This window comes from Cyanistes caeruleus, chromosome 13 (assembly GCF_971803275.1).
Source record: "Cyanistes caeruleus chromosome 13, bCyaCae1.hap1.1, whole genome shotgun sequence".
NCBI lineage: Eukaryota > Metazoa > Chordata > Aves > Passeriformes > Paridae > Cyanistes > Cyanistes caeruleus.
The window spans coordinates 12,561,503-12,584,141 of record NC_141713.1 but is presented as its reverse complement, the minus strand read 5'-3'; the positions used below and the strand labels follow the sequence as shown (position 1 = coordinate 12,584,141).

The window sequence follows — 22,639 nt, the reverse complement described above, 5'->3', positions numbered from 1 at the left end:
TGACATAATTTTATATCACATGAATACCTATTTGGTTTAAGGTAATTTTTTTACTGCTTTCTCTTGTAGGACAACTGCTACTGTATAGTTGGCTATATAATCATAGCTTTGATATGCTAATACTGTGAATAAATGGCAATTAACTTATTATATTTAAATTACTGAAAAACCAAAGATGAAGGCATGTTTTCCCATCAGGAAATGAATTGTTTAGCTAGACTTCTGAAAACAAGTTGAAGATGTTGGCTGAAATAAAAAATAATTTTCTAAAATGAGTATGTTCTGGGAAAGAAACTGCTGGAATTCTGTTATTAGGCCAGTTGAAATGATGTGGTTATGAACGTAGTTACAGTGTTGAAACCTGAGTTTTCTGTTTTGCAGTTAAGAGACCAGAGTATAGTGTGCTGTGTGTGCAGTGACCACTCAGTAGCAGTTCTACACCTTCAGAAGAGAGAGTGTCTCTTACATGCCAGAAAGCATCTGTTTCCTGTGAAGAAGATAAAATTTGACCCTCTTGAGAATGTGCTAATTGTTGGATGTGAAGACAACTCAGTTTATGTTTGGGAAATTGAAACAGGTAATAATACAAAGGGGTCATCCTATTTGTTTTTGTTTTCCTCACTTTCCTGAAGGTTTGTCCGTCATGTGGTGTTATAGGAACATAATTTTTAGAAGGTGAAAACATTAGTAGAAATACTAACACATTGATTATAGGAATTGGAGAGTTTCAATGTTTATACAAAAAAGAAATAAAGAAAATTTTCTTATGGCTCAAGGTATGGCACTAGTAAAATCGAGAATCTTAAATCTGATACTGTTACTCAGAAGTTTAGCTGATATGGCAGTGAATTGAGTAGAATACTCCTGGGAGCTGTAAATAAAAACAAAACTTATTAAAATGACTGTTTTCAGTCAAAATTGTCCCAAGTTGGAGCACAAAGCTATGCTTTCCTCCAAAAATTCATAATCTGAGATATTTTGATTTAATTGATAATTAGTTAATAGTGGAAGATAATTGTAAAGTTCACAACTGTGTAGTCAGCAAAACTAAAGCTGAGTGTTTTCAGGTTAAACTGTAGATTCCCAGGTGATTTGAGAATGTCATGCTGATTCATATGGGTAATAAATGTAGTTATTTGAGCTTGAACAGATAGAACTGTTAGAGGTTGTAATGGTATTAGACACTACAATATGAGTGTCCGGGTAATTCAGAGCTTCCTTAGAGGAAGAAGGTGCATTGAGTCCAGAACCACTGAAATGCACAACATGTTAAAACTGCAGTAAAATTGGATTTTAATAACTGAGCACTGAGTTCACAATTTATTTAACAGGTTATTCCAACACACTAACTACATGGTTTGCTTTAGACAAACACGAAAAATCAGAGTATATTTGAATTGTCCCTCCTTCACTCATAAAACCATTGCCGATTTCAAGATTAAAGAGAAAGTAAAATTGATACCACTGCTCATGCATATTACATACTCAGGGTGCAGATTGCTAAAAGTGTCATTTGTTACAAGTATGAGGGAAGAATGAGTGCCACAATCACCACCTCTTTAAGAGTAGCTGGTACACAGGAAAAGATGCTGTTATTTGCTATACAGTAGCAATTAACAAATCTTTTGTTGTTGTTCCTGTTATGCATTGCTGACTAAAAGGTGCCATCTAGGGTCAATACCTGAGAAAGCCTAGTAGGATATACTGTAGTTGCTTTAATGTTGAATTACATCTGTATTGCAGCAGAACACAAGAGGTCATGGCGTTGATCCTTGAAATTGGCCTGACCTAGATCAAGAGCTATGTAGATACTTCAGTGGCACTCAGGCAGACAAAGCGTTGTTCAGATGTGTGACAGAGATGTACACAGCATCACTGAGGCACCTCTGCAGGAAGGTGCCTCTGAAAGGAATCCCTTCATCAGGATTTCATCTGTTGGCAAATGAATGGGCAACCACACATAGTACCACTTGCCTACAGTTACCTCTGCACATATTCCCTAACTCAGTTAAATAGGATAAAATCTGAGTGGTAGCCTTGTGCTTGAATTCCATTGTGGAAAGGGACATGAGATAGCTTTTATTGCTTCTACAGTCAAAAAGTGTTTCTATTTCTTCTGGCTATGCAGTTAGCATCATGACTTGGGCTTTGCATGTAAGTTAAAGTCAGTGGAATATTGTGTCAGACTCATATGTCTCTGTTTGCAGTTAACAAAATAAATCTGAACAGTGTTCCTGTGCAAAAGGTAATGGATGGCTGGGAAAACAGCTGGTCTGTTTACAATTTCAGGCTGTGGATTAAGAAATTTCTATGAATAGTTCAATATCTACACTGTTGTAGAGTCACCAATAATTCTGTTGAGTTTTTCAGGTCACTTTAGAAAAGTTGAGACCTAGTACCACTGAGTCTAGAATGGTTCTTCCATCAGGTAATAATAGGGTGACCCTTAAAGATGGAAGATTTCATTGTGCATAACAGTTCATTGTCCAGTTTCCTGTGACAGAGGTTGACACACTTGTACAGAAAGCATTCCAAAGAATCTAAAAATGTTTGTCTCAACAGACTTTCATAATCATCACTTTATGAGGCAGAAGAAACTTTGTGTCCTAGATTAAACTCTAGTGCTATTTTGTGTACAACTTGTATTCTCTTTTCATGAGGTTTACAAAGATAACCTTATTTTACATCATGACTGGGGAGTTTTCTGTGTACAATAGTCTGCATGTATTCTAAATAATTAGGATTTCAGCATAGTTTATGCTGAAATGTTAAATAGGAGTATAGTTGACTTCAAGTGTCATTTTAGTCTGTATCTCTTGCCTACTGAATAGAAGACAAGTCTAAAGAAGGTGGAGGAAGAAAAGGCAAAAGGTGTTTCTCTTACAGGTCTAGAATAGGAGAAATTTAATTATACTCTTTTATTCCCTTGATTTACAGAGCAAAGTAAAATTATTCTAAGTTAAAATGTTGATAATGCACCTGCATGTGGGTTGTGATATAGAAAACAATACAGAGACCATGAAATAATATCTGTGTGGTTTAATGTATTTTACCTAAATTTTAATATATGTATACAGCAACTTTCCATTACAGTGGAATATCTTTCCATGACAATGAATATTGATCTAATCATACATTTGGAATATTAATATAGTATGTGTACAGGATATGCTCCAAACTTGTGTGCTAGAAGACAAATATAAAAATCAATAACAAATTTTATTCTAATTAAAGTGTAGAATCTTTCTTCCAATAGCCGCCACTTGAAATCCCCTTCAGTAAGGAAATTAGCTGTTATCTGTATTGTTTCTACATTTTCCTAACCAGTTGGTATCTTTGCTTTTTTAGAAAAGTGAATGTCATTACAATGAGATATACTAAAAAAAGGATCAAAGGATTTTTGCGTTCTGTGTACAGGATATGACAATGTGTCTACCAAGCTACCTTTAGATCCATCTTGTATTAACAGAGAGGAATGAATGGGTGGACATTAAATAGCAATCTTCCTTGCTCAGAGTTAACAATCTTCATCTATCTATGATGAATTGTTTTTCACTTAGTAAAAGTTTAAAGTTAATTTATTCCTTGAAGTTCATAATACTTGCAGAATGAATCATTTTCAAATTACCTGTTATTTTCTTTTGCCTTGCAAACATAGCTCTGTTTTGATTTATTGTTAATGATATGTTTAGTTTGGGTTTAAAGATAGAATAACTTCACTTAATAAAACTTCAATTTATTGTTCAGTTATCATAGTGTTAGCTTTACACTGGCTATATTGTGATTTTTTCATACTCCCCCAGGAAGTTCAAATTTTCATAACTGTCTTACATGTTTCTAGCTCCAACAGGAAAATAAAATTCTAATATATGCCTAAAAAGTGTTTTTGAGGTCAGATCTGAACAGCCAAAACTAACTGCTTACAATCCTTTCCAGGGAAGGTCAAAAATTATCAGTAAATAATAGACAGTAACTAAATACATATACAGTATTTTGTTTTATCCACACTGCTTGTGCATTGCTTTTCCTATTTGTGGTCTACTTGAATCCTCTGAATAGAATACTTTTTCTTGTATTTTGATGTGCTTATTATCACAGTATCAGAGTGCTTAGTAACAATAGTCCTGCCATTTTCTTTTTAAGTGCGGAACCATACAGTTGTCTTTGCTTCTAACAAACCAGAAATCCTAAGAATGGCAGTGTTTTTTACAGAATTATTCTGAGAACAGTCTAGGTGATATGTAATTTTAAACCCCCCATGTTCTGATGTACTGCATATACCAGAGATGTACATAGCAGTATCTGCTACCTCATTTCAGAGGTTTTCTTTGCTAAGTGATGACTTGCCACTTCCATTCACTGTAATGAGACTGACTCTGTCACGGAGTGGAATGGTCCATATGGAGCTCTCTTGCTGGAGGAAGCAGGAAAAGCAGCAGTGCTTCAAGCCAGGCTGTCGCTGTGGTGGGAAAAAGGCGTCAGCTTGGACGTTCAGTTCACAGATGGTGATTGTTCCACTTTGAGTCCATACTTAAAGGCATGAAGTTTTTTCTGAAACACTTGTGTTTCATGGCTTTAACAAGGATGATAAATGACTTAAGACACTTCTGTTGAGAAAGAAAAAAAAATTGCACCACTTTAAGATAGCTGTCAAGCATAGAAAATTTTACCTCAAGCATTTAAAAGCTGTACAGGTATCAATAAAATAAACCAGCCTTTAAATGAGTTTGTCAGCCCTAATAAGATATACAGTGTCTAGCACTAGTCAAATCCATCAGTATGATCATAAGAAACTTTACGAAAAATAGAGAAGAGTTCAGAAATACTCTGAAAGTAATTCCAGTTAACGCCACAGCAATGTATTTAAGTGTAGCATGAAACCTCTGCTGTTTCATAAGCACACCTGCCATGGAGGAAATAAAATGACTCTGCAGATAGTGACGTTATGGATCAAACCTTTGATCATATTGATGGTCAAACATGCTGGAAGGTTTTCAAATACTGTTTAAAGATAATTTTATGTGGTTATATATGCTCCAATATTTTTAAAATTGGTACCAACAATGAGACTTCTAAACCAGTAGTAAACAGCAAGTATCACATGAGTTGAAGAATTTGAAGGGTGAGGTTTGGGTTGTTTGGTTGCCTTTTTTTTCCAAAGTAGATATTTATTTAGTATGTCTGACAACTTTTCTCATCCCATACAGAAATTAGGGATTAAACTTTAGAAAGTTAAGGCTTAAACTTCAGGTGTCTGTGAGAAAATAAGTTGTATAGTTGCATTAAAATTTAGAACTCTATCAAAGTAAAGTTGGTCATTACTAAGATTTTTGCCTAGATAATTGTAGAACCAAGACTAATTATAATACACTTTTGCGACCTTTTTGTCTTTGTAAAATTTAGAGATTTACAATCTCTTTTGGTATATTTTTCATTTTCCCTGTCTCTCCATTATTCTCTTTTTCTCTTCAGGTCATTGGTCAGAATTAGATCTGAGTGGGTGAATGTGGCCTAACTGATAAATCCTGTGGTTATGTTTCATCTGCTGGAGGCCATGGTTTAGGGTCAAAGTCATAGCAGTCACTACCTTCTTGTTTCTTTTTAAATGAATTTTGCATAGCTGAATGATCTGCAAATCTCCAAATAAGCTTTAAAAACTAATATGTACACCTTGTGGAACTTAGCAGTTGGGCGTGGGGCTTTTTTTTGTTTGTTTTTGTCAGTCGTAAGGTAAAACTTAACTAATGTTTTGCCTCTTTTTTTATTGCATCTTATATTTCATACGTGTAAGCCTCGGGTCAGTCTGTAGCTTGTACTTGAATATTTCATAGCTCTTTAAATTTGAGTCATCATTCAGTAAATACTTATTGATGTAGAATAATAAAGGGTAGTGGAGCCTGGGAAAGCCTGTCTCGGTAAAAAAAAGAAGGTGGTGTCATCTTTTTCCCAATTTGCTAAAGCTGAGGATACCTGACTCTTGTCAGTATACAAGAGTGTATACTCATATGTATGCATACACACATGTATGTTTCTGTATACTTTGTGGGACATGTATGGAGTTTAGCTGTATGTGTCTGTTCCCTCAAGTTGATAATTGGTCTCCATTCTTATTGTTAATAAATAAGATTTCATACATGTGTGTATATATGTATATAGGAAGTGTAACTGAAAACTGCTGTGATCCAGTGCAGTCAGAAGAGTGCATGCCAGGGAGGGGTTTCATTCCAGACACTAAGGGATAGATTCTCCTTCCATCTTTCAGTTTGTGATAAAGGAGTAGATGCAAACTACTTGCATATCTTCTAAGTTCAGAGTGGGTAACTTCTTCCATTCAGCCCAGTTTAGCACATTTATTGTTTGGAACAGTTTAGATGGAGTCAGGGAGAGAATGGGAGTGTCCTTTCTTTTGGGGTCTTATGCCTGCATCAGAAATCCCGAGGTAAGGACTGGCTGCATTGGGGAATTGCTCTTTTTACCCACATATATAAACCATCATTATAAGCTAGATTTCAGTAGTTTTTTGTGTTGTTCTTCATAGCTTTTTTTCAGCTGAAGGATATTGACAGTAGTTTTCTAATGCTCTTCTGAAAGTGTCTGTTCTGAAGAATGTCATTAACACACAGAGTTGGACATGACAGAAATCTTCCAAATGCAAAAATGAGTAAAAAGGATCTGCAAAGACACATCACAGTGCATCTCCATTTTTAATCTCTTCCTTATAAGTAAAATACCTTTTAAAGTATTATTAGATTATTTTAATAGATGTAACAATATAATATGTTAATTTGTGTAATCTAGTCAATTTCTATTTGCTAGGTGGCATTTACTTTTGTCTTGGTATTGGTTGGAATAACTATTCTTAATGTAAAGTTTGTTCCATCTGTTTTGAGCCAATTTATATTGGAGTGGTAGCACTAGCAATACAACACAAAGTGTTTCATAACTGTCTTGGAGCAAGATTGTAGAATTGTAAAATTCAAGCATTTTGGTAGCAAGGAACATAAAATTTCTGTATGCCTTACTCTACCATCAAAGTAGAAAGCATGTTGGGAGAGTTTCAGGTGAAATGGGTATTTATGGAAAAGATCTTAACAGGAAATAAACCAACTAATGTTACAGATGGTACTTGCTCTGAGAGGCGTTTTCCGTTTTGACTATTAGTGAAGCATTTGTTCTTGACACACATGCTGTTTTTAAATAAAATCAGCTGTGAAATAATTTCTCATTCACACAGCACTGTTATGCTGTAAGAGTCATCTGAATTACTAGGTCACAGCAGCACTGCAGTGTTGAGGATTTTTGATGCTTTAGCTGTGACAGCAAACAGAAAGCACTGGAGCCTGATGATATGACAGGTCATGTGATGGCAGTGAATGCCTCGTCTTGAGGCAGGAAAATATGCGTGACCTCTCCAGTAAAAATACATCCGTCCTTCAGTATGCAGAACCCAGAGAACTGTCTGGACAGCACTAACACCAAGAGACACAATTTGTAGTACTTGGTCCACAGGAAGAATAAGATGTTGTAGCAGTCTCCAGCCAGTCGCATCTGGTGGTCCAGAGCTGCCCAGGAGAGTGAAATACTCCACTCTTGACTGTTCCTGAGACTTGGTTGCCATGGTCACAGCTTTAGAGAGATAAAGACATTCTTTTTCTGTATTTTGTATGTATAGTAGAGGGTCATAGCAGTGGTGTTGCTGCTGTGTAGACACCCCTATCTCTTCAGTTTCATCCATTGTTATTTTATGCTCCTCAATCAAAATCCTTTGGGCTTATTCAGATTTAAATACTTTGTTTGAGAGTGAATTTTATTTCTCGTGTGTACAAGCTTTGTCTTTTCTTACACTTTATTTTCCTTTAAAATCAGAGACAGTATATTCAAATAACAGTTTCTGAGCAATAATCACCCTGCCCCAGTATCATTTTGACTGTTTGCACTGGTCAGAAAGTCGTCATCATGCATACAGGTTTCTAAATCCTTTCCTCTCATCCTTCCTGTTTGTTTCTCAGATGTATTCAGGCATCACAGAATATAGGTCTCTTCCTTTATTTTGTCGCTGCCAACTACTTCATCTGTAAATGAGTATTTTGGGCTCTTCAGAAGAGTAAAGTTAAGGATATAATATAAATACTTTGTAATACTTTCATGATCACACATTTTCCTATGCACTTTGTGCCATTTTGTTGTGGCTCCAGCTGTACACACAAACCTGTGCATACAGATGTTTATAATAGGGAACAGGATTGGGTAGTAGATGTAAGAAAGAATGGGGTTTTTTTAAGAAAATAGACATCTTCTGGAAGGTGCTTCTTAGAAGAAATTTGAGATAGCTGTTATGACTGATATATAAATGATTTAAAGATGTAATAGGAGTTTTTCAAATTGTTTCCAGGATGCCACAATGTTTTGCTAGTAAGAGAATAAGCTGTTTGTCCAGGGTATTTGCTATTCAATGTTCCTCTCTATAAATGTGCTTTAAAAAGAAAAATTAATAGGAAAAAGACCCAAACTGATTATAAATTCTCCATGTGAGAAGCCAAGCCCTATTTCTTGCTTAGCGTGAGCTCAGAAGGGCTTTTTTCAGTTGATGTTAATTTTCTCTTCTCCAAACTACCCAAAAAATGGTATGCTTACAATGGCATTGTCCTGATGCACTTAAAAAAGAGTTTGCAGCAGAAATGTTTGGTAATCCAACAACCTGTTGGTGGTTTCTCACTTTACACTTGGTAAGTCTATAATGTATGGAAGCATATCTGTCATCTGTTTAAAATAAGATGTGTTAAATATATAAAACCTGAATTTGCTTTCATGTATGTCAAGAATACCAGTATATTCCATTCAGGCCATTGCCTTCCAAGGTTAAATTCTGCTGTCACATTTTCTGTATCTTTTACTGCTTCTGATATGTTTCTTTTTCTGTGAACTAAAATTTTTTTATGCATACAAATATTCACTGTGTAGTGGACTTGCCACAGAAGGTGACAGAGAAAGCTTCAGCCCCTCCACTTAAAAGTAGGAAGAACAATGATTTCATTGAATTTTTGTTTATATTTTTCTCTGAATAATCCACATAGTTCTGTGGTATGTTAACAACTTGAAAGGCTACTTTACACATATAAGAGGCCAAAATGATATTTGTTGAGTGACTGTATTATTTCCAGACTTCACCTTGCAAATGCTGTAGTACTTTTAAGAATGTTTGCTCATGTCCAGCATGAGCTGTATAATCATCTCTTGTAGGCATCTGTACACGTGATTTTGTGTTCCTGAAGTACTGAAATGTGTCAGTGCTGGGGGCTTTGTGGACAGTCTGACTAGGGAAGACCTTTTGGGCAACTTTCAGTAACTGTCCCCGTGACACTGGCTGCAAGTCCTGGGGAGGAATTAAGAAAATGGCACATTAAAACCAATTGGGGATGATTCTTCTTTCAGTGTAATATTGCAGTAATCTGTGGTATTCAACTGATTTTTATAGGGGACAAAGAATCAGGTGCCTTATTTTCTTCTGTTCTGAATTCAAAGACTTTGTCGTATGAGTAGTAGAGGTGATACTGCAGTGAACAGAAATGAATGAGTTTCAGAGAAATAATTTCAGATAAAGAGATTTTATACACACATATACACACAAACACTTATTGTATGAGATCCCTCAATCCCAGTCCAATATTTTTAGCAGGTGTTACTGATAGAACTTCAATGTTACACATTTTTTTTCTTGTAGGAGTGAAAGGGAAAATTCATGTTGTATTACTTGAGGGTAAAAAGAATTCAAACTTAAGGGAAAAACATTTTGTGTTATAGCTGATATTTAATACTTGAAAAACCCTTCAGATGTATTTTATCTCTGATATTTATAGGAAACATGCTATTTCAGCAATTTCTTTTAATTCCTATAGGAAATGTGTAGTATATAATAGTAGCTCATTTCAAATATATTTAAGCTCAGTTTTGATATCTTTAATGTTAGTTATAATTAAAATAGTATTACTAAAGTTATTACTAGATGAATTTTTTTCTAAAATCATACAACTGGGTATAACATCTAGAGGATTTAGATTCCAGAGAACCACACAAGTGATGAAATACTCTCTGAAACATCATGTTCATACCCTGATGACTAAGCTACATATACATTCATGTATAAACCTTTACATCTGACAATTTTTAGGAATGGAATGAAAAAAACTGAGCTTTCCCTTGCTATTTGTAATCCAGAACACTAGAGGACAGCACTAAAATATTACATAAATGTGTTGTTGTTTACAGTGTTAATGATATAGATGCTCTGTGAGGCCTTTGTGAGGAGAAAACAAATTACTGTTTTGAGCAGTTAGGGCAAGTGATATTTTTGTGAATATCCTTGGCTCCTTTTGAAAATTGCATCTTACTCCACATGTAAATATATAAAAATCTGGAGCTGCTTGTGGTCTGAAACAAAGTTATTTGCTGCAGTAATTTCTTTAGCAATTAAGCTTTATTTTTTTAATAACAATAGTGTAGAATACATTTTATATTTTAAGAAGAGGAATTATTTGCCTCATCTGTAAATATTCTGTGATTTATTTGCTCACATGTAGTTTACTATATTAGTACTATGATGCTTACATAGAGATGTGATAGTATAGCTCATTGAAAAAGTTACAACTTCTGTTGTGTTTCTCGAGGCACTCTGGAACGACATGAAACCGGTGAAACAGCAAGAGCAATTCTTGCTGCCATTGAAGATTCAGAATACTTAGTGGCAGATGCTCTACTTCCTGTGTCTCAGGAGTCAAAACAAATCAAGAATTCTGGATCCAAACACTCCAGCTCATATAAGCATGGCATGGGCCCTTCTCTTACTCCTGCAGAGAAATCTTCAGATAAGGTAAGAAGTGTAGAGTAATGCATTTCTCCAGAGTAATTAGTTGTGATTTCAATTCTTTACCCTTTCACCCACTGATATGTAAGTGGGATGGTGGCTTGGTTTTAAGTTTATAAAGGCTTCCTTTTTTTCATTCTTCTGAATGAACTTTCCTTCAACCCCATGTCACAGACAAATGAGGAAAATTGGAAGAGGGCCTTATACAAGGTCATTAATAGATAATCTCAAAAGGATTTTCTCAGACCTTATTACCTGTAGTTAGATCCTATTTCCTCATGCCTCTAGCTTGTGACTGCACCTGTCAATTGCATCCTGAGAACAACTGAATGCACCTTTCACCTGTTCAAATGTGTCTTGAGAACAAGCACATCGTGATCCAATGCTATTGGTCTTTTATTGCTTTTCTAATGAGACCACAGATCCCTGTTGTTCAGGGACAATTTTTATTGGATGTGTGTTTTCTGTTAGCATCATCACAGAATAGACTGTAAGTGCCTTATGCTTTTATTAGTGTGATTAAATTTGGCATCTTATTGGTTAAAAATGAGATGGTAATGCTCTTGCGTGGCTGCAAATAGGTATGACCATCTTCAAGAGAGAATTAGCCAGGGAGAGTGTTGTGTTTAGCTTTATCTAGAAATACTTTTCTACCAAAATCATTAAACTAACTAATTGTGACTGATGGAGAAGATTTGCTCTTTCTTTTTGTTTTGAATAAGTAATAGACGGAAATAGGCTTCAAGGAGTGTTAATGTACAGTTAAAACTGAGAAAGCTAGTACAGAGATGTTAAATAATGAGAAGATTAAAAATGCAATAGTCACTCTATTTTCTTGTGGCCTAGATATATCTATACTTTTATCAGTTGTTTGTAGATTTAAAAAAATTAATATAGTAAATATTTGCTAATTTTAAAACTGGTTATTGTACTATCTCTAGTTTAATACGATCTCAAATTCAATGAGATAGGTATTGTTTTTTTCATGTAGAAAAATCAGGTACAAACCTATTTTCTTAAACCAAATTTATGCATCAGGAGGTAATATATTCACTGAACTCTTGATGAAAGTGTATCTTAAGAATAGGGCTTTCATGTTGTTCGTTCTTGCTTACCACTTTTTAATTAATGAGTTTTGGGAATTCTGTTCTTTGCAATAAACAGGGAAAGTCATGTCAGCTATTCCTCAAACCTCAGTGTACATAGAAATTATTTTACCACAAGTATTGAGAATGAAAAATGCTTTCTCTCAATCACATATAGAAACAGCCTTCAGAATGGTCTCTGGCCTTTATTCTGGCTTTATTAATAAAAGGAAATGAAGTAGAAGATATTTCAAAACTGATAAAGTACAGCTTGATCCAAACCCTCACTCTTGAGTTTTATGGTCTATTCTTCATTGTATCTTAAAATTTACATATAACATTGAGTTTCTAATGATTGTAGTTTAACTCTTAATATTTTTCTTTGACCTTTTACTAACCTTAGTCTGATTTCTAAAGTTCTTTTTGATCCCATTTTCTGAAAAGTCTTATTAGCGTGTAATCCTGCTGAGCATGTTGTGGGGCAGATGGTGCACTAGTTGGCCATTGGCACAGAATCTGATCTCCCTGTTAGTTTGTTAAAAGGAATAGTTTCTTGCCTTCTTAAATAGGAACAAAGGAAAAAAGTTTTGTTAGTTGTTTGGTAAGTAGTTTTAGGCACATCTATTAAAGTGAAAATTGCATGGGTTTAACAAGGTGGAAGGAAAGAAAATGTGCTGATTATGAAATATGGGAAAACAGTTTTTTGTCAACTTAAAAGTGTGGAGTTTAACATGTTTTGGGAATTATCATGATCTTAAACTGGAAGAAATACCACAACAGGAAACTGTGGAAATGTAATAATTTGTAGTGCTTTTTTTGATCTAAGTCTTGTCTACTCTGATTTCCAAAAGAATAGTCTATTTTCATGTTTAAATATTGTTCATGAATTACCTTGTCCAAATGCAAACATATTAAGAATACTATTGATGTTTCTTAAAGAAATTTTGACAGAAAAAGTCTTTTTTAGTTTCATGTTTTTTTGTTACTGCAGACCTGTTAAGTTTGTCTAAATTCATAATAAATTAGGTTCTGTACTTGGGAAAACACTTTGCATTCATCAAACTTGTGTCATCCAGTACATTCAGAGCTTCTTCCCTCTTGCATCTGCATTAGAGAGGGTTCTGTAGATTGGTGTAGGAGATGCTGGAGCCTAAATGTATTTAGTGTAGCTGAACCTGGGAAAAACATAACAATGGAAGTCCCCTTAATGCTATTGCAGAAGCTCAGTGCTGGCTACACAAAAGGAGTGTGGAACTGTAGCTTTTTTAGCACTTTTCTGTTAGTGCTGAATTGAAGGCTTGATATCAAGTCTGCTGTTTTTTTTAAGTTTTGTGCAGAGAACTTTTTCAGGTTTTTCAAAAAGTCCTCTATTGACTCTTTTGCTCCATTGTATTTTAGCATCTTGAAATATTCTGGAAATTCAGATCCCAATTAATTAGAGGACTGTGGTTATCAGACTTGAACATTCTATGCTGTATTAATTGAAGTGTATAATTACTACACATGTTAAACTTCCAGATTATCAGAGGGTTTTAATATAGAATGAGTATTTCATAATCAATTTCCTTCTTTGGCAAATTGTGTATTAGAAATTTAACAACATACTAAATTGCTAATAATTTTTCTATCAAAAACCCCATCATCACTTTTAGCATATATTGAAGCACTCAGTTTCAGAAGATTTATGTCACAGGAAAAATGAGTGGGTAGCTATTCTGTCCTGTTGGTACTGTAATTGTGAGTGATCCTTTTGTATAATGAGTGATCCACATGAAGACTGCAAGTAAAATTCAGCTTTTATTCTTTCCATTATCACGTTTTTACCATTCATATATTTAAGATGAAAGAACATTTTCAAAATAATGGTCTCTCTCTCTCCTCTAACCTAAAAAAGATAAATATCCTCACACAGTAGTCCAGCTTCAAAGGCTTTCTTTCAAAACTTTTGCCATCATGTAAATCACGGATACAAAAGCAGAATGTTTTGATTTCATGGTGTTTTGACCATTTTAATTCTTTTATTGTGCTGCACGTGCCAGTGGGAGTACCAATAACAGATGACTGTGACAAATGCAGTTAACACAAGATCCATATTAATGTTGTCAAATCCCTTTGATATATTTAAACAGATTTTAATTATTTTTAATGTCAAAAGACACAAAATATATAGCTTAATAGTTCTTCAAGAAAGCTTTACTTAATATGTGAATGTAAAACCTCTCATAAAAATGAAACTTTTATATTGGCCTTAGTCATTGACATAGGGTATTCATCAAGTCAGCAATTTGTGTGGCAAAGTGCCATTTGAATAGTGTATTGTTAGAATACTTATGGTCCACTTGACAAGGGCTCTTGCTGTAAATAGTGCAATTTGACTCCAGCTGTTAAAGAGTGGCTTTGACAGCAGCCAAATAGAATGGAGATGCTTTACTGCACCGCAGAAAAATCAATATTGGGTTCTTGTTCATAGTAACCTGTTTTCTCTTTTTTTTTTTTTTTTTTTTTTGCAGATTTATACAAGACTATCTAGAGTTCATTTGTGAAAGTTTAAATATTATTTTGGAAGTGAGCCTGTTTTATTTTCAGATTAATGTTGGTGGTGAATGATGCTTGTGTTAAAAAGAAAAAGTGCTTTGTGGATATATATAAATAATGTGATGATGCAGCATTATTGCAACTCTGTTTATAGGGATGGATGTTAGGATGTGGGTGCATAAGTTGTGTAAGTAATGACAAAAAATGTTCTTTCCTTTGTCTTTGTGGTTTTTTTATCATTGTGTAGTGCCACTGTAGTATCCCTGTCCATTTTCTAAGTATAGGGTTTTTTTAAAGCAGGTTTCTTTGTTGTTCTCCCTGTAACAACCCCCACAGATGTTGACAATCTGTAGTGCCATTGTAGATTTTCCTGAAGCATGGTCTTGCTAGTGCTGAACAGTTTTCCAGCAGTATTCAGTGACACAAGGTTGCTATGATACCTGGCCAGTAGCAATAGGTATTGAATCACTGGTCTTAATTACAATAGAGTACACACTAGACTCTGCTCATGGTGTTTGTATGGTGCTAGCTCTCATTATATCTTTTAGTTCTGTTTGAAAATTGGAGCTCTGTGAAGAACTGATTTTAAAAAAAAATTGAAATGCTTCAGTGTGTCATATGAAGATTTCATTGATGCACATAAAAAGCTGGATGTGTCTGGGAATTGTTTTCCTGATGTTCCAGAAACCCTTCATGTTGGGAAGTTTCTACCTTTTCAGCTTCAATATTTTGGATATAAACCTGTGTTTACCATGCACTAAAATATTTCAAGTGATATCAGTTAAAGTAAGCAGAGTAGTCTGGGTAAAAACACTGGAAGCAAAAGCTTATGAAATCTGTGAATTAGTTGCTGAAGCTTGAACTCTCAAATTATACTACTGAAACTCTAGATCAGAAAAGGGATTTTTTCACTGTGTATGTAAGAGAAGGCAAAGATGGGGGACAGAAACATATTCATGTGTGGACTTTAATAAGTATATGTATTTTTTGATATATTAACCCAGCAATTCCTTAAAATATATTGTAGTACGAGTCCTTTAGAACTTGATATTCACTTACATAATAGTATATACATTCTACTCTGAACAAAAATATGTAAAAGCAAGAATGTCCAGAAGTTATAAATAATAAAAGAAATATCTACTTTGTTGCACAGGGTAAGGAAGAGGCAAATGAAGACTGTAGGACAATAGCAGCTATTTGTTTTAGTACAGCATGGGAGGCAACTTGAAAATAAAATTGTTATTGGAAGCCTGGAAAATCACTGCTAGTTAAATCTTACTGATGGATAATTTGATAGAAAAATGGAAATAAGATAGAAACACAAATACAAAATAATACTTGGCAAATAGGAAATCAGGAATGATGCTATAAACAATGGTGCCTCAGACATGGATTCGTTTAATTTGTTTCCTTTTATAATATTTGGAGCATTATTATAGGAAATTACAGATTTTGATTTATGTGAAGTGGATTAATAAGGACAAAGCAATATAGAAAGTAGTAGAATATTTTTCCTTAAAGTTGGTAGCATCACATTGCTGCTGCAAGGGTTTGTTTTTTTCCCTGGGATTAGTGTTCAGTAGCTATATTTAGTAGTTTATTATGTAAGCACAAAAGGAAAATGAGTGAAGAAGAAAGGACTCATGTATATAGAGTTTTTTTTCCCTGTAATTCAGTTGCAAAACATTTTAGTACTACATTTCCCATGAAATCTTAAAATTAAGTATTTTATCAAGGGGCCAAGGTAGCAACATAACTACAGTGAAGTAATAACTTGGAAGCTATGTGATTAAATTGGGACCAGTTAAAAAGAACTATGATCCTGAGGGATATCAATAGCTTTGACTACATGCCATGTTTGATGGAAGTTACTGTAGTTTTTGAATTGGCTCACCAAGTCAAGAATTTGTTGATTTGTGTTTTCTCCATTGATTGCCTCAAAGAAAAATGAAACCAAAAAGTTGCCATTGTGATATTTTAATCTTACACACATGATAGCAATTAACACAGGGTGATAGAAATCTGATAACAAGTCTTAACTACTTATTTCAATGCTTCTGATACTGATTCTTTTCTACTCTGCAACTATACTGAAGGTGACTGACTTAAAACTTTTTTCCCATCCTGGACATCTAGTTGGACTGTGTGATAAAGCTGAAGAGGATACTGTAGTATCCTACTAGAAATAAATGTAAAGTCAATATCAACAGTCCATGTGAAGTATTTAATGCTGAAGGATGATTTATTGAAACTAATGTAGCTATTGTCTTTGTCTTTTCCCATACCTCAACTGCCATGCTGCAATTCCCTTCTCTCTGTTGGAATCTTTAGCAAACTTTGCATTTGGTTTTTTTAAGGATAAACACTTATAATTAAAAACATACAGCTTCTGTCTTTTGGAAGTGGTGTTCACAATATTGTATTTACTACTTAGAACTGTCTCTTTTAGGTCTAGGTGTGGAGCTGGGCACAGTTTGACTTTTCCTATCTTGAATTTTACCTTTGCTACTTTTGTAGTCTAGAAGGTGTGACTTGTTCTGTAGATCAGCCTAATAGATTTTCCTTCTAAGTGCTCTGCCTAATTCTAAAATAAATTACATTATCTTTGTTATAACCTTTATATTTTTGTGTTGTTCATTGATATTCTTTAAATTCTTCACAACTCATGATAGTGAAATGGTGGAATTTTTACAGTTCTAATAATCATCTTTTCTATTCTAAACATGAATTCCCTGACCTCTTATAGTTTAAGCAGTATTATTTTAGTGAAGAAAAATATTAACAAGAATTGTGTGAAACCTTTTCCTCGGTTTCCACCTACACGCACATCTATTTAAAAAAAGAACTAGTGACTTTTTCAGAAGCACATCATCATCTTACATGCAACTTTAGAAATAGGAACTGCAGTAAACAAAACTTATGCTGCAAAAGGAAGGCTTATTATCTGCTAACTTCTGGTAGCTAATTGAAATTCTTGTCCCAGTTATACAATAGAAATAAAATCCTTGGCTAACCTATGGCTTGATTTCAAACAAACAAAGTAACAGCAGTGGTTACATGTCCATTCTCTTGATATAATTTTTTGTATATTAATACTCAAACCTTAACTTGTTCAAGTGGTCAGGCTTGGATCTTGCAATACTTGTGGGAAAGCATGAATCATCCGAGCAGACACCCAAGAATGGTTGTTTCCAAGTTCTGTCCCTTTGGAAGCTCTGCAGTAAGACTGAATGGCTTGCAAGGAAAGAACAGTATGAAATCTGTGGGTTACAGAAGCTGCCTTCCTGATACATTCTAGAATGCTATAGGATTTGAAGAAAGTCCAGCTCGCCTATTCTTAAAATCTCCAGAATGGCACATTATAGAATACACAGGAATTTTTTGGGGTTCTTTTTCCTTAGTAGGAAGTCAGTTGCTTATTAATTGATCTAGAACTTTAATGTAGATAAATTTTCTGGGTGGGACTCTTACAATTCAAGATGGGAAATGGACTCAGAACAGCCCAGGGAAAATGTTTAAGTTGGAGTCAGCACTCACACATGTATGGCGAACTTAATTTTTACATATATTGGTCCTTCTTAGGACAAAGCAATATTCTCAAGCTCTTGCAAAGGTCCTGTTGGCAGTATCTCTATGTTCAGCATTATGTCTCACAGACATTTGGATGTTCATTCATCCAGTAAATTGTTCACTGTGATAATTCCTGAATCCTGAGCCAATGGCCTGTGGCTTTGGATTACTGTAGCATTTCTTGTCCAGTTGATGATCAAGAAAGTTTTGGAGGTGTTCCATCTTCCATCTTTTTTTCTAAAGTGCTGAGTGAGGGTGAAAATGGTTTTCAGTACCAGCCAGTACTGACCTGTTAATTTATTAAGATGTAGGCAGAGTATTTGAAAACAGAGTGTATAAGTAGTTCTTAATTTTAAACACCATCTTATTCCTTCTTTCTATCTAAACTTTTCACAGCTGAGACTGTCCATGTTAGAAATGGATTTTAGTTAGAGATGACTGGACTAACAGTCCACTTTTATATTCTTTCTATGATAAAATTATTAGACAAGATTTTGTCAAAAGTATTGTTTAGAATTGCCTTACTGATAGTGTGCCCAGACAAGCAGTGATATGAATTCTAGAGCAAAGCATGAGTTGTCTGTAAAAAACATTCTATACATTTCTTCAAATATTTTTCTGAAAAATAAAGTTTAAGCTTGTTTCCTAGTGCTGAAAACTTGTGAAGGATATTCAGGATATTAATTTTACTTTCCTGTTATTCTTTGATATCTTTTAAAGATTTGTTTCCAGAATCACTTTTATGTGTAAACTTGAATTAAATCCAACAGAAAACACTAAGTTGAGTTAACTTGAAAACAAAATGTGCAAAACATTAAATTTTCATACCAGACTTCTACATTGAGCAGTAGAATAGATGTGTTAGCAATTCTTCCTGAACAATTGAAATTTTTGTGCCCAGTAGATCCATCTGGACTACAATCTGCCTGACAGTGGCCTTCCATACATGATAAAAAGAGGGTTTATTCAGTTGCTTGGACTATTCATCACACAGCTTGAGCCTGAAGACTCCTTGGCTTAATTACTTACATTGTGCCACAGATGCATCAGCAGTGAGGCTGCAGTTACTGTTCAAAGTGCTGTGAGGATAGTAAAGCCTTCCACTGGGATTTAACAAAAGCAGAAAGAAAGGTTACAGTGTTGGGAGGAAAGAGGGTGACTCTGCTTATGCTGCAGTTAAGTTGATAAACACTGGTGCAAATGAAAGAAATACTTTAGCCTTTTCTTCATGGGAGGTGGAGCCTTTAGGTGGATATGGGCATCCTCAGTAATATGATCAGAGTTGAAATGAATACCATAATAAAAGTAATGTAAAGCAAGTTCAAAACAGTTTGTTTATACTACTTCATATGGGAAAATTCATCATGAATTGACACATTTGTTTGGGACTGCATTGTCCAAATGATGAAGCCTCAGGTCAAGCATAAATTACATGTGAAAGCAAACTGGGGCACTACTGCTGACTCCAGGCTTTTTACAGATAGTCCTTTATATGTGAGTACTGAGCTATAAAAGGGTAAACGAATAAGAAAAAAGTTCTGAATACCCCATCAAAGGATCCTCCATCCTGTGTCTAGGTGAAGTGTCTGAAGGTAGGGAATACAAATGAACTTGGTATAGTGATACCAAAACTGTGTGATGCTCACCCTATGCATGAGACCAGCATTGCTTTCTAGCAGGTAGGCCTGTCTTCTTTGTGCACCTTGGGAGGCCGTGGATATTCTTAGTGACAGAAACTCTTCTCCCTAAATTTGAAGTGTGGGAGGTGGGCAGGGTTAGACAGGGGTGTGATATGTAGACTGCTGATAGGAGCTAATATTGAATTAGGAAGTGTGTATGGTTTTTATGTGGAGATGAAAGTGTAGCCAATAATTTGCATCCTTTCTTCCTCAGCAGGTTCTTTTAGAGATGGTGTATGTTTAAGTGCTATTTCAATTATATACCTGCTGCTTGTAACTATTTTTAAATAAATGCATCTTTGCACATATCCTAGGTTGCTCATCCTTTCAGCAGAGCAAGAAAATAAGATAGCTGTGTATTTCCAAAAAGGTTATGAACTGAAGACAGCAGGTTTGCTGACGGGATTTGCCTGAATAAGACACCACTCAATGCTTAGATTATTTTTAAGTTACAAATACCTAAATAGGATTGAAAGACCATATTTCTTATCTAATTAACAATTCTTCAAGCATGACCTTGAGAATTTGAAGTTTCTTTTAAGGAAGACTTGGACCTTCATTTCAAGTTTACCTATCTTATATTTCTTAAAGCTCTCACTTTTTAAATTATTGTATCAAAATTCCAGTAATAAAATATGAGTGGTCTGTACTCTGACTGTCTTAGTACTCTTCCACTGAATGATGTTTGATCATGTATGCTGTGCTGTCATAGGAATAGGTTTTACTAGCTTTTCTTCTTGCTTGTCTTTTAATGATCAAAGTAAATTTGGCTTACTAAATTTGGAAATGATTTAATGCTAAGTAGACGTGTAAGTCATATCAAGTTTTTGATTTTTATATGTGGAAGACACATCCAAAAAATACAATTTTCTAATAGATAATGAGGTGTTCTGCTCGTGGAGTGAGTTTAAGATGTGGTATTTGGAATCTGAGGTTTTTGTGGAACTTGCTAACTATATTTTATGCTCATAAACCAGTTTGAAGCCCCAAACACAATTTCATTTATCTTTATATTCTAGGCTTTATAGAGTCTGCAAAAGTGTCCATCTGTTCAGTCGAGATTGCTTCAAATAGTGAGTGGTCAGAGAGACGTAGCTGATAAAGGTCAAAGGAGCCTCTTGACCCTGTGATTCTTGCCAAAGCAATTGGAGCGTAGGGACTGATGTACAGTTAGATACAGCTTGCTAACGTGAGCTCCACTTTAATTGGTAATGATAGCAAGAATACACAGTAAAGTCATTGCTGAAAGAAAACAAAAAGTATCCAATATAGTAATTTATTACCAGTCAGTGGGTTTCACGCACGGGGTTGTTTTACCCCTGCAGTGGTCAGAGAAAGCAAAAAGGTACTCTAACACTTAACTGAAAATGGATGCCCTGCTGCTATCAGAGATGCATGGTGGTCAAACGATTGCCTGTGCCATTAGCTTGGTAATGTTTTCTCTATTGTAAACTCAGCTCCCCATGTTCTTCCTGTGCATCAGCTGCAGATTGAAGGCTTTCTCGTTTGTCTTCTATTTGTGCTGCCAATCATCAAGCTGCTGTTCACCAAGCACATTTCAAGGAGGCAATTTTTTTTTGCTCCCATCGACTACCATCTCTAGCAACTGAGGGCTCAGAGGATTTAGAAATAAATTTAATGCTTTAATTTACACAGTGCCAGCCATTTTGTGCATTGTTTATGTATTTGTTTTCTGTGACAATTCAAGAGACAGTTACAACTTTCCTGTTTTGCAAAACAATGCATGAGAAAGATTTATGTTTTGAGGACACATTTGCAGGTACTTTCTCTTATGCTACTGTTCTCAATAAAAAGGTTGAAGAGAAAAATATCTTTTTAAGAAAATATAATTTTTTTAACCTATTAAGTAGTTAAAAACATGAAAAATGCAAACCTAAATCAAACAAAAGCTAACACAGATATTCCTTCCCACCATCAAGGATAAAACATTATATAGAATAAAAGAGCTATCATTGGCAATATAATTTAATGTTTAAGACCCTTAGGTGTGGGGGCCATGCTTCAGTTAACAGTCCTTCAATCTCCACCAAGTGCAAATGTAACAGGAACCCTCCTGTTACATTTATTTTTATTTAGGAGTACCTAAATAGCTTTTACAAGCAGATGTGTGATGTATGTATTTTTTTGTGGGCCAGATTAGTGATGAGATGTAATTCTGAGAAGTTATGACCTCTGAACTTTTGTTGACAATCCTGTGACTGGTCTGATCAAGATAGAGAAAATTCTTACTCATCAATACAATTTTTTTGTTTGACAAGTTCTGCTACCCTCCTCTTTCACTTCTGTAGCAGGTTCTCCACAATTTAGTTTTTAAAACCAAAATGCTTGCTGTTAGTAATTGTTAGAGTTAATGAAGACTGATTTGGACATACATACAGCCTTTAAAGTTTCTATTTTCTTTGTAGTGTAATAAAAAGTTAGTGCACAGTGCACCTTCTGTGAATTAAAGAGCCTTCCAGTCTCTTTGGCACTATTTCAGTTAAGCTCTACACATTCCCCTCCCCAGTCTCCCCCTGCCTAATGTACCTAAAAATTCCCATTGAAGTAAGTTCTTTAATTTCTCTCTAATATGTTCTTGAGCCTTTGTAGGTGGCAAGCAATGGATAAAGGAGGGAATTGAACTTGTTCAGTGTTATTGAACCAGAATATGTTCTTTCAAAGGGGACAGCTCAAAGGAACAGAATGACCAGAATTAAACCCCTTTAATATTACATAATTAAAAAAACTTATTTAGAATCAGCATATGAGCTATTAACAGGATAGCTCCCACTTAGGCTTTGTACATCGTGATTCATTCTGCGAGCGCTGGGAACTTTGGCACCAATTTCCTACCACTTCTTTTCTGTTATATTTGGGATAAAGTGAGAATGCAATGGGGTAAAGAA

The 22,639-nt window shown here is 34.8% G+C and overlaps 1 protein-coding gene across 9 annotated transcripts in view; it reads left to right on the top strand.

Annotated features, from left to right (window-relative positions):
- Nucleotides 1-22,639, top strand: part of WDR72 (WD repeat domain 72) — a 103,514-nt gene that overhangs the window by 24,158 nt on the left and 56,717 nt on the right. For all 9 annotated transcript variants that reach the window (XM_086848907.1, XM_023934038.2, XM_023934039.2 and 6 more), the window contains 2 exons: nt 382-577; nt 10,665-10,867. In XM_086848907.1, the coding sequence (XP_086705033.1) occupies nt 382-577; nt 10,665-10,867 (399 nt within the window). The remainder of the gene's footprint in view (nt 1-381; nt 578-10,664; nt 10,868-22,639) is intronic.